The sequence below is a fragment of the Phocoena phocoena genome, chromosome 13, assembly GCF_963924675.1.
Source record: "Phocoena phocoena chromosome 13, mPhoPho1.1, whole genome shotgun sequence".
Lineage (NCBI taxonomy): Eukaryota > Metazoa > Chordata > Mammalia > Artiodactyla > Phocoenidae > Phocoena > Phocoena phocoena.
The window spans coordinates 60,838,918-60,852,262 of NC_089231.1; the positions used below are offsets into that span (position 1 = coordinate 60,838,918).

Below are 13,345 nucleotides of genomic sequence, written 5' to 3' on the forward strand. Positions count from 1 at the left end.
GCGCAAACGAGACACCCGCTGGGAACCAAAATGAGTGTTGGCGCGCCCCACCCCAGTCGACCCTTCTCCTTCCCGCCCGCTCACAGCCGTTACTACAACTCCCAGCAAGCACCGCGCAGCACCACAGGGGACCAGCTCCGGCGGAGGCCCCGCCCCGCGCGGAGCATGCTGGGAGTTGTAGTCAACAAAAAAAAGCCTGACCGCTCCTCCTTCTGCTATTAGGCATTCCCGCTTGAGAGATGGTAATTCGCTGCCGTAGCGGGTTCTCCAGTCTCGCAACCCTAACTACGGCTAAACGGGACCGAGGATTGCGCCTTTTCGCCCTGCCGTGCGCGCCGCATCCGTGCCCCAGAGCTGAGCTCCACCCCGTCGACACCCGCTCCCTTGACAGCTGGGCTGGGCTCGGAGCGCGGCGGGCCGGGGGTGCGCAGGCGCAGCAGCCGGCCGCGCGGGGCGGTATGGAGGGCGGGCCGGGCGCGAGGCCTCGCAGCGGCCGGGGCGCGCACGTAGGCACGCAGAGGCGTCACGTGGGGCGCCGAGGATCGCAGTGCGCGTGGCCGCGGCGGCTGGTGTGGGGTTGAGTCAGTTGTGAGACCCGGAGCTGCGGACGGGCGGGCGGCCCAGCGAGCCGGCGACAGAGCGGCGGGCGTGGGGTTCGGGAGCCGAGCGCTGGCCCCGCGTCAAGTCGGGCCGAGCCGCGCCGCAGCCGCCGCCGCCGCCGCCGCCGCCGCCCCCCGCCCGCAGCCAGCGACCCGCCGCGGGCGCGCCCCCGCTCTGCGCTGTCTCCAATGGCGTCCGCCTCCGGGGCCATGGCGAAGCATGAGCAGATCCTGGTCCTCGACCCGCCCACAGACCTCAAGTTTAAAGGTGGGCAGGGGCGGCCGGCGGGAGGGGCGGACGGGCGGGCGGGAGGTGGCGGCCGCGCCCGGTGGGCCCCCTCCCCCGCCGCCCGCGCTCGGCCCCGCCCGCGGGGGTGCGCGCTCCCTTGCCTCCTCCCGCCCGGCGCGCCCGCCGCCATCTTGCGGCGCGCGGCCGCCTCGCTGCGGCGGCGGCCTCGTCCTTGGCCCGCGGGCCGGGGCGGGGTCCGGACGTGGGCGGCGGGGCGGGTGGGGGTGTGTGTGGGGGGGGGGGGGCGGGCGGTGGGGCGGGCGGCCGGGCGCGGGCCGGCCTCTGCGTCAGCGGGGACAGGCGGCCGGACGTTCTCCGCGCTGGGCGACACCTGCGCCGGGGCGACACCTGCACGTGGACTCCGGGGGCTGCTGGGCCCGAGGGAGCGCCTCGGGCGGGTTTCTCCTGGGGATGCTGAGGGCGTGCGGGGAGCTTGCGGGGAAGCGGGGTCCGTCCCAGCTCCCGTCACGGGGAGACCGAATCCGCTTGTGCAGGAGTCCGTATCTTGTCCTTAAATCAGGGACTGTGCCGAGCACGGAGCCTGTGAGATGTGTGGCCGCTCTAGTGCTTAAATCAAATCCTTCGTTGTAGTCCAAGGTTGAGTCCGAAAGGAAAACAGATTGTTTTCCATAGGAAACGCTTTAAATAGGTTTAAGAGTTTAAAAATGTTGTATTCCGACGTTATGAGAGGAGTTTTGTGTAAAGCCTTCATTTTGGAAGCTCTAGTACGTTTCCGAATTTCTTTGAATGGAAATGTCAGTGAGCTGCTTGTTAGGTAAAGATTTGGTTTTAAGACAACCCCATGAAATATTAATATTTTGAGAGGCGCTAAGTGCATTTTATTGTAGCAAGTTTATGTGCGCGGCATGATTTTACATAGTTTTAGGCGAAAGGAAAAAAAAACTTTTGGGGAATCATGAATATAATGATTTAGATAGTACCTAACTCAAATAGCTATTATCTTAGGGTGGAGGAATTTAATGTAAACCTTTATGGTGTGTGGTTCTTCCGAGAATTTTAGTATTTTGGTTTTATTTTTTGGGAGGCTGAGTTTACAGAGGAAGTTTCCTCTTCTGGTTAACCTGTTTATGTTGCCATAAGGGACTGGGATGCCGTTAAAACTAGTTTTAGGTCAGGAAATGTTCGCAAGAGTTTGATGCTTTCTGCTTAGAGAAGTTATTGTAATGTTTCCATAGTAAGACACTAGTAATAGCGAAGAGGCAAGTTACAAAAACAACCAAAAACCCTACACGGAGACTTGCCAAATAGTTAACTCATTTCAGGTATCGAAGATTTACTAGCTATGATGATAGAACAGGTTCTTGTATTATGGATGAAAGTAGTTCACAGGGCCTATTAAAGTTTGGACACAAGTTGACTTAAAAAAAAAAAAAGAGTTTCACTGGAAATTTTATAGGGACACACATTCACTTGGGCCATTTACTTAGCAAACACTAGTGAAAGCGTTGTGCCGGGACTTCCTTGGTGGTCCAGTGGTTAAAACTTCACCTTCTAGCGCAGGGGGTGCGGGTTCAATCTCTGGTTGGGGAGCTAGGTTTCCACATGCCTCACCGCCAAAAAACCAAAAACATAAAACAGAAGCAATGTTGTAAGAAATTCAATAAAGACTTAAAAAAAAAGATTTGTGCCATCTCTATATTTGATTAAGAGTACTCAACAATGAGTAATTTATTCAGCAGGTATCAGCTTACATTTGGGGATTCAGTGCTAAGCAAGGTGGAGGAAAGGTCCACAGTTAGTTTGGTTTAATGGAGTAAGCATACAATTAATAACAGTAAAATGTGCTAGGTTTTATCTCAGCCCTTGAAGAACTCCTAGATGGAAAAGACATATAGATGCTCTAACAGAGGCAAAACAAGTATGAGGAAAGAAGCCCCTTCTTCCTTCCTCTCCGCTTGCTTTAGGAAGCAGCTTGCTTTCAAGTGGGGAAGGGGGAGGGCTGGTCAAGGGAATGGTTTGCTCCTTTACTGATGTGAGAGAAGGTTGGCTTGTACTTAAATACCCAGTGGGTTGCTGTGTGCTTCTTTGTAAAAGTGGGGTAATGGGGAGGATTGGGAAAGAGGAGGGGTAGGATGAATTGGGAGGTGACATTTGGTGTCATTTGAACTTCTTAATAAAAGTTATTCTTTTAGTCAAAGGTAAATAGATTGCTCTGATGGAAAGCTGTCTGTATTCCAAAGAGCAGTTCAACACTAAGTGAGGAGACTCAGTTAGAATCAACAGTCTCTTTATGCTTCATTTGATGGTGGTATAAAAAGTCATTTAACTCTACCGTGAATTACCCGTAATTTTCAGTTTAAGTAAAAGTCCATTAAAGGATAGTTTTGCAAAATGTCACCTGCTGGTAGGTTTATTTGAATTAATTTGACTTTACATTTGATTAAGATGGTTTCTCCAAGAGTGAGTCATTTAATCATTCTGAGATTGGGTGGTGAATTTTTCTGTTATATGCATAACAAAGTCATCTTGATATGAATTATCATCACTTTGCACAATTGTGGAGAAGCAGTTAGCAGTTTAATAGATTTTCCACATACCTCTATTTTACTGAAGTTTATTGTTTTATACAATTGTTTATATGAAAATACTTTTACAATGATGTCATGAATTCTAAAGTAGTTCTTTTGTTGCATTAGTAACAAAAAAGAGGTAGATATTTTCAAATTCTGTTTGTAAGCCCTGGCAGTAATTTGACCTAGAATTCAGATTTGAAATTTGGTATTACATATGAGAGACTTTTTTGGGGGGTCCTTAAAATGTTTATTTACTATCATAAAATTTCTTCCTTTGTATTATACAGCATTTTTATTTTTCCAACCTGTTAGTAATTCTAGAGGAGAGTTTGGAGAAGAAAGTTTAGAAAATGCTAAAATAAATTGTGAATGTATTCTTCCTCTTAATGATCAGAGAAAGAGGAAAATAGACCAAAACCACTGTATTGAAGGTGGCCCATAACAGTAACATCAGTAAAGAAAACTAAGCTCTCTGAGTGACGAGGGACCTGCAGTGTGTCAGCCAAAGCATCTTTGAATAGCAGCACATCACGATGAAGAGGCCTGAGTGAGGATGGGGAATACTCCTCTTCTTGGTGGGTATTTGGCACATTTTTACGTATTTCAGATCACTCCTGTTTTACAGTGGCTACATCAAATCCCTGGGGTGATTCCGGCCCCCCCTCACCCCCCCCCCAAATAGGACATGGTTGTCTTATTACTCCATTCCTTAATAGTTTTCAACGAGCTCTCCACTGCCCACCAGATAAAAGCCTAACTCTTAGTGTGACATACAAGCCCTTCCGTGATGTGCTGTCTCCTCTTGTTACACCTGTTCATCGGCACACATCCACACTTTTTTCTCTGAGAAAGAAAAACCCTTCTCATATTTAAGCTTATTTGTTCTGCTATTTTTGCTGGTTAAGGTAAAAGTCTTTCATGACCCAGACCATGTTCCATCAGATATTTTCTTGGTCATGTTTTCAACCACTGGCTTCTTCCTTTAAACATAAAAATGCACTTCAGTCTTTCATTTTAAAAACAAATAAGCCAACAAAATACTTCCTTGACTCCCAACTCCTTGTGGTACTTGTCCTTCCTGTGCTTCATTTCCTTTGCAGTCAGACTTCTTGGAAAAGTAGTTCATGTTCCCAGTCTCCCTGTTCCTCTCCTCCTGTCCACTGTCCTCACAGCTTCCTGATTGCTACTGCAGTGACCACTGCCACTTTCTCCCTTGACCTCTCTTTGGCACTTGCCATTATTGACAGTTCGTCTTTTTAAAAACTCGATTCATTTGACTTCTGTGATACAGTTGTCTTCTAGTTTTCTTCTTTGCTCTTTACTGTCTCATTTGTGACCTTTTTCTTAAATGCTCATGTTTCTGAGATTCTGACTTGGTTTCAACTTTATCTCACTCTGAACTTCCCTTGTTCAGGCTTCCTTGTTTCAAGGGCCTCTCTTTCCCCTGCTTGCTCTCTTTTTGCACACATTGGTACACTCCCAAATCTGTGTTGAATTCAGACTTTGGAATACATACTAATTACTTATTGACATCTGGATTTGAATGTTGCTCAGACATCTCAAACTCCGCATATCCCAAACTGGTTTTTTACATTGATGTTAAGTGGGAGAACGGTACAGGTGTGGAGGTAGTGGAGTGATGTCATATTTGTAGTTAAGGAAACACACTTGTGGTAGCAATATGGAGTAATATGGGAGGGAGAGATGAATTAGGCAGCTGCTGCTGTCCACGCAAGAGGTGACCGCTGGTGGGGTGGTGTTGGAGATGCAAAAAGTTAAAGTCCATAAAGCTGGTGAGACCCGGCGGTCTCTTAGGTGTGTGCACTGGGAGAGTGTGTCTTGAAGGCTCTGATTTCTGGCTTACACACCTGGAGAGAGGGGACAACAAGCACTGGCTGTCTTGTGAGAACGGGTGCGTTTTACCCAGGGGGAGTGGGGGAAGAAGGAGTGATCTCCTTGGACAGGTTAGCTACATTTAGGTCCTTTCAGGGTTGTCATGAGGAGGTGAATTGTAGGCCTTTGGCGGTATGGGCGTGTTACTCAGGAGCGCTCTGGGCTTGGCTAATTTCTTTGCTTCAGGTGACTCTCTTTCCCTTACTGGTCAGCAGCTGGTCTCCTTTTCTCTAGCATCCCCTCCCTCCGGCCTGTCATCTACACGCATGCTAGAAAGAACTACCCTTTGAAAGATGCAGGCCTGATACCGTTGCTCCCTGGGTTGAAGAACCTGCACCATTTTCCCATTATGCACTTGACAAAGCTCCACATCCACCGCCTGCCTCTTCATTTCTCTTCTGCCGTAGCTTTGGTTATATGAAACCATCTCCCCAGACGCTCTCAGCTGTTGCAAGCCTCTCCAGGTGCTCTTTTCAGAGTGTTGTCCTCCCTCCTGTCAGGCAGGCTTTCTCCACTTCAAGAGCCCCTTCCTCTTGTGCTGTCTTTGATTTTCCCAGGCCACCTGGTCACTGCCTTCTTCATGCCACTGTCCGAGCTTGTGCTTGTCTGCAGTTACAGCACTCACCATTGTGTAGTATTTATGTTTACGTACTTTTCTCTCACAATCTGTACTGTAAAGTACTTGAGGATATGCTCATTTATTTTTATGTCCATAATAACAAGATCTGGCATGGGATGATTGTCCAGTGAGTGTTGATCGCACTAATAAGATTCAGATGATATCTCCTGTAATTCTTATGTTTTCTGTCTTGGATCTCTTTTCAGTAGGGTTTTTCATCTGCCTTTTCAGGTACTTGTGTTTTCAGAGTTTTGTAGTTCCAGAAAAGGGTATTTTGTTAAGAGCTGACTAACAATAGATACATTGTTCATTCTTTATGCTTCACCTTTTTCATTTGTTAAGTGAGAAGTGGGACTGGGTGATTTCTTGGGTGGTGGTCCGCCTGTCAGGGTTTGTGAACGTATATGACAGTTGAGTGCAAAAGGAAGACACAAGTTTTCCCTGCAAAAGGAAAACACAGTTTTTCTCTTTACATATGTAAAGAATTGGGAGACCTTGGTTGAGTTAAGTTCTGCAAAGTTTGGTATTTTGTGATTGTTAGTGTTGGTAATTTTGTTGTTGGTTTACTGTACTAGTTACCTGTTAGATTTCCTTTAAGTAAGACCTTCCTTAACCATGCACAGATGGTCTGTGAAGAGAATTTGTTAGCAAGGACCCTTTTATTTTCTCAGAGGCTCTTCCTGACTCTTTTTCTTGTTGCTTTTCTATCTTGATTGACTGACCCTTCAAAGAACTGTTTTTCAGAGGAGATAGTGGTTAATATAGGATGGATCCTACTTTCCTTCATAAAAAGTTGGTTTAAAAGAAAATTACATGTTTGCCAGTTTATTAAACTTTACAGACCACAAAATGTAATATTGTTTTGTATAACTACTAAAGAAAAATTATTGTTAAAAAAAGAATTAAATGCAAGAGGGGGTTATTTTTGAAAATGCTTGTTTCCTGGGTTTATTATAACTGAAAAGTGACTCAAATTAATCTGTTTAAAATTTCTTATGAAAACTTTCAAATATTTATAAAAACCTCTATACACTTAAAAATACCCCAAAAAAACCCTCTATACACTTAACGAAACCTCTATACTTAAATTTAATGATTATTAGTATTTTACTGTGTTTTTTTGGGGGGCAGGGTTACTACAGTATTTTAAACAAATTCTGGCTGTTAACATCTCAAGCCTAAATACCTGAGCTTGCATTTCTGATAAACAAAAAAAGGGTAATTTTATTTGCAGAATTATGACACCATCGTCACTTAATAAAACCAAAAATAATTCTTCAATAATCTGATATTTCGTCTATTGAAATCTTCCCAATTACAGTCCTGGTTTTTAGTTGGTTTGTTCAGTCTGTGCATTGCATGTGGCTGTTGTACCCAGGTCATCTTAATCTTAACAGTGCCTCCACCACTTCCTTTTTATTATGCCATTTACTTGTTGAAAAGACCAGGTCGTTGTCCAGTGGAATGTCCCGTATTGATATTTCTGGTATGTAGTTCCTGTAAATTTGGAGTTGGATTTAAGGGCTTGAAGATTCAGGTTTTAGTATTTTTTTGGTAAAAATACTGCATAGATAGAATTGTGTCGCATCAGGTGTGGATAACGTCTGGTTGTCCAACTTCTAGTGACGTTAAGTTCATTGGTGATGACCGCCTTATCCCTCCCGTGAAAAGTTGCATAAGTATGAGTGCATTTATGGTAATATGTGTGAGGGAAAAGATCAGAAAGAAAATAATGTTAGCAGTCATTAGCTCTACTTTAGGATGCTTTTGTTTTTATGTTTTTACTCTTCTGTGTTTTCCAAGATTTCTGCAATGAACATTCAGTGCTTTTAATGGTAAGAGAAAAAAATTATTTTGTTATTAGACTCAGTACTTTGAGAGATTATATCAAAAGTTTCATTTGTCCTACCTGTAATACTTTGTTTTATTTTTTATTAATAACTTAAGCCTTTTATACAGGTTGAAGTCTTTTTTTTTTAAATAATAAAGCAGTTATATCAGGTCAATAGAAAACAAGTCTGTAACTATACCGTAGCAGTTCAGAAATCAAGGCATATAAAGACAAGTAGAAAATCATGTTTGTTTGAAAGCAAATCTAATTTATAACTAACTGTACATATATCTGTTTTCATTGGGCTCTTACTGTTAGGATCAATTGGTGGTCTCTTGTGAGAGCATGGTAGATTAGTTTGGGGTATTTATTTCTCAGAGAATGGGCCCTGCCCATAGACTCTATTAGAGACAAGTAGGTCTGAGCAGCATTAAGTTCACAGGATCCCTCTTCGTCCAGACAGTGCTGAGGGTTCAGTGGTGGGCACCTTGCTGGCCAGCCAATATATACATACTGATGATTAGCTAGTCACAATGTGGAAGCCTCCTCTTTAAACACGATAGGTTTTAGACTTTTAAGGTCGCAGAGACTTGGAGACAGTGGCTGATTTGGGCCATGTCAAGCAGAAGTAGCCAGTTGAGAGAGAACAGGGAGAGGAAAGCAGGCAAGAGAGGTCTTGTGGTTCCAGTATCAGTTTCTCTTGAATGCAGCCTTCTGTGAGGCCAGCTGTACCTCATGTCCTGTGTCATTGAGATTGCTTTCATCTTTATAATCAATGCTTAAGTATGATTTTATTCCTCATAATAAAATGCCTTGCTTAAATAGAATTAGACTTCAACATTTATGAGACTGTGTTCAACTTTATGACACATTGCACTTTATAAAAATAACCTCGACTAATGTCTTAAATTTTTATAAATACCATTTTTGATGCCGTGTCATTAATATACCATAGTTTTTTTTTTAATTTATTTGTTTTTTGCGGTACGTGGGCCTCTCACTGTTGTGGCCTCTCCTGCCGCGGAGCACAGGCTCCGGACGTGCAGGCCCAGCGGCCATGGCTCACGGGCCCAGCCGCTCCGTGGCACGTGGGATCCTTCTGGACCGGGGCACGAACCCGCGTCCCCTGCATTGGCAGGCAGGCTCTCAGCCACTGCGCCACCAGGGAAGCCCTAAAATTTTTTTTTTTTTAAATTTTATTTTATTTTTGGCTGCATTGGGTCTTCATTGCTGCGCACGGGCTTTCTCTAGTTGTGGCAAGCAGGGGCTACTCTTTGTTGCGGTGTACGGGCTTCTCATTGCGGTGGCTTCTCTTTGTTGCGGAGCATGGGCCCTAGGCACGTGGGCTGCAGTGGTTGTGGCACGTGGACTCAGTAGTTGTGGCTTGCGGGTTCTAGAGCCACAGGCTCAGTAGTTGTAGCGCAGAGGCTTAGTTCTGTGGCATGTGAGATCTTCCCAGACCAGGGATCGAACCCGTGTCCCCTGCATTGACAGGTGGATTCTTAACCACTGTGCCACCAGGGAAGTCCCAGTATACCATAGTTTGCTTAGCTACTTTTCTCTGGCATTTGGGGAGTTCTCTAGGATAGTTACCTTGAACATTTGCTACTGTTTTCAAAATTCAGGTTTAAATGAATGAGATGTTTAGTTACTTATGGTTAAGCTTTTAAAGGATGTGATTGGATTCAGTGGCCATTTTTAAAAATAGTTATGTTAAAGAATTGTTAATATGAGAGAGCTTTAAAGTACTAGTTTGTAATATAAATTGACAGATTTCTTATGGGCCTGCATTTTGACAGCCTTTTATTTTGTAGCTAATACTTCCATATATATCTACTCATCCATATATATTTACACGTGTGTGTGTATATATATATATATATATATACATACATATTTTTATTTTGGTACTTGGATAATCTGACATGAATTGGAGTGACTCCTATACCTTTAAAGGTATAGAGCACCTTTGCATCATGGAGTGTGTTTTCTTTCTCTATGAACAGATTTTACTTTTATAGCTTATAGGGGAAGATGAATCCCTTGGTTTTGTTTTCTAAGTACTGTTCCTACTGCCAAAAATCTCAGTAACAGCATCTTCAAAAGATAGCTTTTTCTGCATCTTTTCAGTCCCCACCCCTCCACTTTAAAAATAAAAGATTTTCTGAACAAATTAAGGTAATATGAATTCACGTTTAAAAGTCCCTTCTGATTATAAAATCAATGCTTAATGTAGAAAGTTGAAAAAGCATAGAACAGTATAAAGCAAATAAAAATTACTCACTCCTACCACCTATAAATAACCAGTTTCTTTAAAAAAAATATTTATTTATTTATTTTGGCTGCGCCAGGTCTTAGTTGCGGCATACAGACTTCTTAGTTGTGGCATGTGAACTCTTAGTTGCGGCATGCATGCAGGGTCTAGTTCCCTGACCAGGGGTCAAACCCAGGTCCCCCTGCATTGGGAGCACAGAGTCTTACCCACTGGACCACCAGGGAAGTCCCTAAATAATCACTGTTAACAGTTGATTATTTTTTCTGTGTATGACTCTTTTATATCCTATATTTTTTAGTTAATATTATTGTGATAATTTTCCCATGTTATAAGTATTTTGCTTATAATCTAACAGGAACTTTAGATCTGTAAATGGTGTTAAAAACATTTATTTCAGGTTCTCCCGAAGATATCAATTTCTCTTTTATTCTTTCCCATCCTGCCTACCTAGATTTTAAAAAGTAAACTCTTCAGATATGGAACACTTACTTCTGTTTTAACAAAGGTGTTAATTTAAGCATATTTAATGTTTAATCCTGAGTGCAAGCATGAAAAAAAAATTTTTTTGTGTGTACATCTTATTTTTCTCTAGAAAGTTACACAGTGGAAGGACATAAGATTTATATAAAAATATTACAAATCAAAATGTTTCATTTCTGTGTGACGACAGTGTTGTTTATACTCTCCCACTTGTTTTCAGGACTGTGTCACAAAGATTGTTTAGGTCAGAGTGAGCAGTCTGTGCATCAAAAGGTCAGAAAAAGTACTTCTAAAATGTTTAGTAGCTTTATACAAAATGTCAGTGAGGCTGTGATCATCTAGGATTGAATTACCGGCCATGTTACCATGGAGTAGTAGGTGTTTTCTAGTTAAGGCAGTAAGTAAAGTTGTTTATAAATGTCACATACTTTGAGGGCTGAGAGGAGTCTTAGAGATGGTTTTGTGTACTGAGCTAGAGTGGAGGGTTAGACTGGGCTGGAGAAGTGACATGATTTGCTCAAGGTCAGTCACCTTGTTAATGGTGTTAGATTGTGAGCCTCTAACTCAGCGCACTGCATTATGCTTTTTTTTTTTAACATCTTTATTGGGGTATAATTGCTTTACAGTGGTGTGTTAGTTTCTGCTTTACATTATGCTTTTTACAAAAGTCAGTACCTACACCATCAATAGCAGATCCCCCCAGCGCCCCCCTCCCCCCCCGCCCCGTCCCCCTCCCCCATCCACCTCCCCCACAGGAAGGTGATGGATGAGTATTTAACTTTGTGCTCAGAACACTGCTGCATTAACTGAAAGTGTTGAAAAAGAAAGAAAAGACATGGTTCCTGCCTGTTGGTTACTTTTAACTATAACGTTAAGCCCCTGGAGTGGGAAAACTTTTTTTTTTTTAATGATGACACACTACTATGTTACGTGGATTTTGGACATTTTTTTCATGATACATTTTGAAATTCTTTGTTGATTATGTAATGTGGATAAACAAGGGCAGTGAAACAGTTTAAGAAATCAAAGCTTTCCTTAAATAGTAGAAGGTTTAAATAAAATAGGCAAGTTTGGCTTTTGTATTAATCTCAGGGTCCATACTTTTGTAAGGTTAATGAAAGCTTATAAAATGATGTTTAGTGCTTTAATAAGTAAACCATCTTGAATAGAAATGACTCATTTTGTTTCCCGGAAAGTGGTCTTCTGTTTATTTTTACATTAACGTTTGTACAGTAATATTTATTCAGTACCTACTATGCCAGGGATTGTCCAGTTGGGGATACAGCTGCAAATAGAACAGAGACCCAGTCTTCATGGAGCTTACATTCGCTCAAGTCTGAGATTTCAGTGTGTTTGGGAAAAAAATACAGTAAATAAATTAAGGAAACTTCATCTTTAAAATTTGTAATGAAGATGTTTTAGGACTTTCTTTGATGTAAAACATAAAAACTGTTTTCTTGGTGTTTGATACTTGTTTCCAGAAATATTCATCCTGTGGAACCAAGGGAAATACAATAAAATATCCAATAAAAATCTTTTTCTTATATTAGTGATTTGATTACAGTTTCATGCTTTAACACTGCAGAAATCCGCCTGGAATGGCTTATGAATTAGGAAATAAATATAGCTTAGGTATTTGCATAAAATACATAGAGAATTTATGAGAGTTCAGGCTCTGGAGGCAGACCTGACTTCCCACCTCCATGGCTTTGTGCTTGTCTGACCTTGGACAAGTATTCTAACTTCTGACTCAGAGTTGACTCATCTGTAAAATGAGGGTAAGTAATAAAAGTATCAGCCTCATAGGCTTGTTATTAGGGTTAGTGACATAATTCACGCAAAGTTCTTGATACGTGGTGAGTGTCCAGTAAAGGCTAGATTGTAAAAACTTCTGTTATCACTATGTTTACTCTTACTACTGCTGCCATGCTACTATTACTGTGGGAGTTCTTAGTAGATATTCTGTATACTGTACAGCATATAATTCAGATGTGTGATTAACTTAATGTAGCAAAACATATTCAGCAACATAACCCTTTGTTACTGGAAAACTGTTTAATCAGCGATGCAGCCGTTAATTTGCTAACACCTGTGGAAACATTGAAGTAGTCATCACTGACTTCACTACAGCTACATTATTTATATATTTGAGCTGAGCATCCAGCCTGCCTCATTAGGATTTTTACCTGTTCTGTTTCAGTACAGATAGGATGGAGGAGTGAAAATGTCATGCTGGGGTAAATGATTTATGAATACCTAGAGTCATAGCAGAACGTACATACTTCTGATTTTTTTTTTTTTTTTTTTTTCGGTACGCGGGCCTCTCACTGTTGTGGCCCCTCCTGTTGCGGAGCACAGGCTCTGGACGTGCAGGCTCAGCGGCCATGGCTTACCGGCCCAGCCGCTCCGCGGCATGTGGGATCCTCCTGGACTGGGGCACGAACCCGCGTCCCCTGCATTGGCAGGCGGACTCTCAACCACTGTGCCACCAGGGAAGCCCTACTTCTGATGTTTTTTGTTGTTATTGCATGTTGACTAAGAACAATCCATGTGATTGCTTAGCCATACTCAGGTTAAGGCCAGTGTGAATTACTCCAGTTCATTCAGGGATGAGCTGGTTTCTTCTCAGGGAGCTTATAGTTAGTGGGTGATTTAAGACATACATGAATAATGAAGTGAGACGTGCAGGGAGAGAGGTAGGGACACTGTGCTATGGTAGTTGTATGGTCGGTCACCCTTGTTTCTCCTCAGAGATGCATGCTTTGGTTCATTGCACTTTCTGCTGTTATCCCCCCGAGGTCACTAACTCAGTCTCTACCCCATAG

The 13,345-nt window shown here is 42.8% G+C and overlaps 1 protein-coding gene across 2 annotated transcripts in view; it reads left to right on the plus strand.

Moving 5' to 3' along the window:
• Positions 1–788: 788 nt before the first annotated feature.
• Positions 789–13,345, plus strand: part of VAPA (VAMP associated protein A) — a 37,810-nt gene continuing 25,253 nt past the window's right edge. For both annotated transcript variants that reach the window (XM_065889848.1, XM_065889849.1), the window contains exon 1: positions 789–867. In XM_065889848.1, the coding sequence (XP_065745920.1) occupies positions 789–867 (79 nt within the window). The remainder of the gene's footprint in view (positions 868–13,345) is intronic.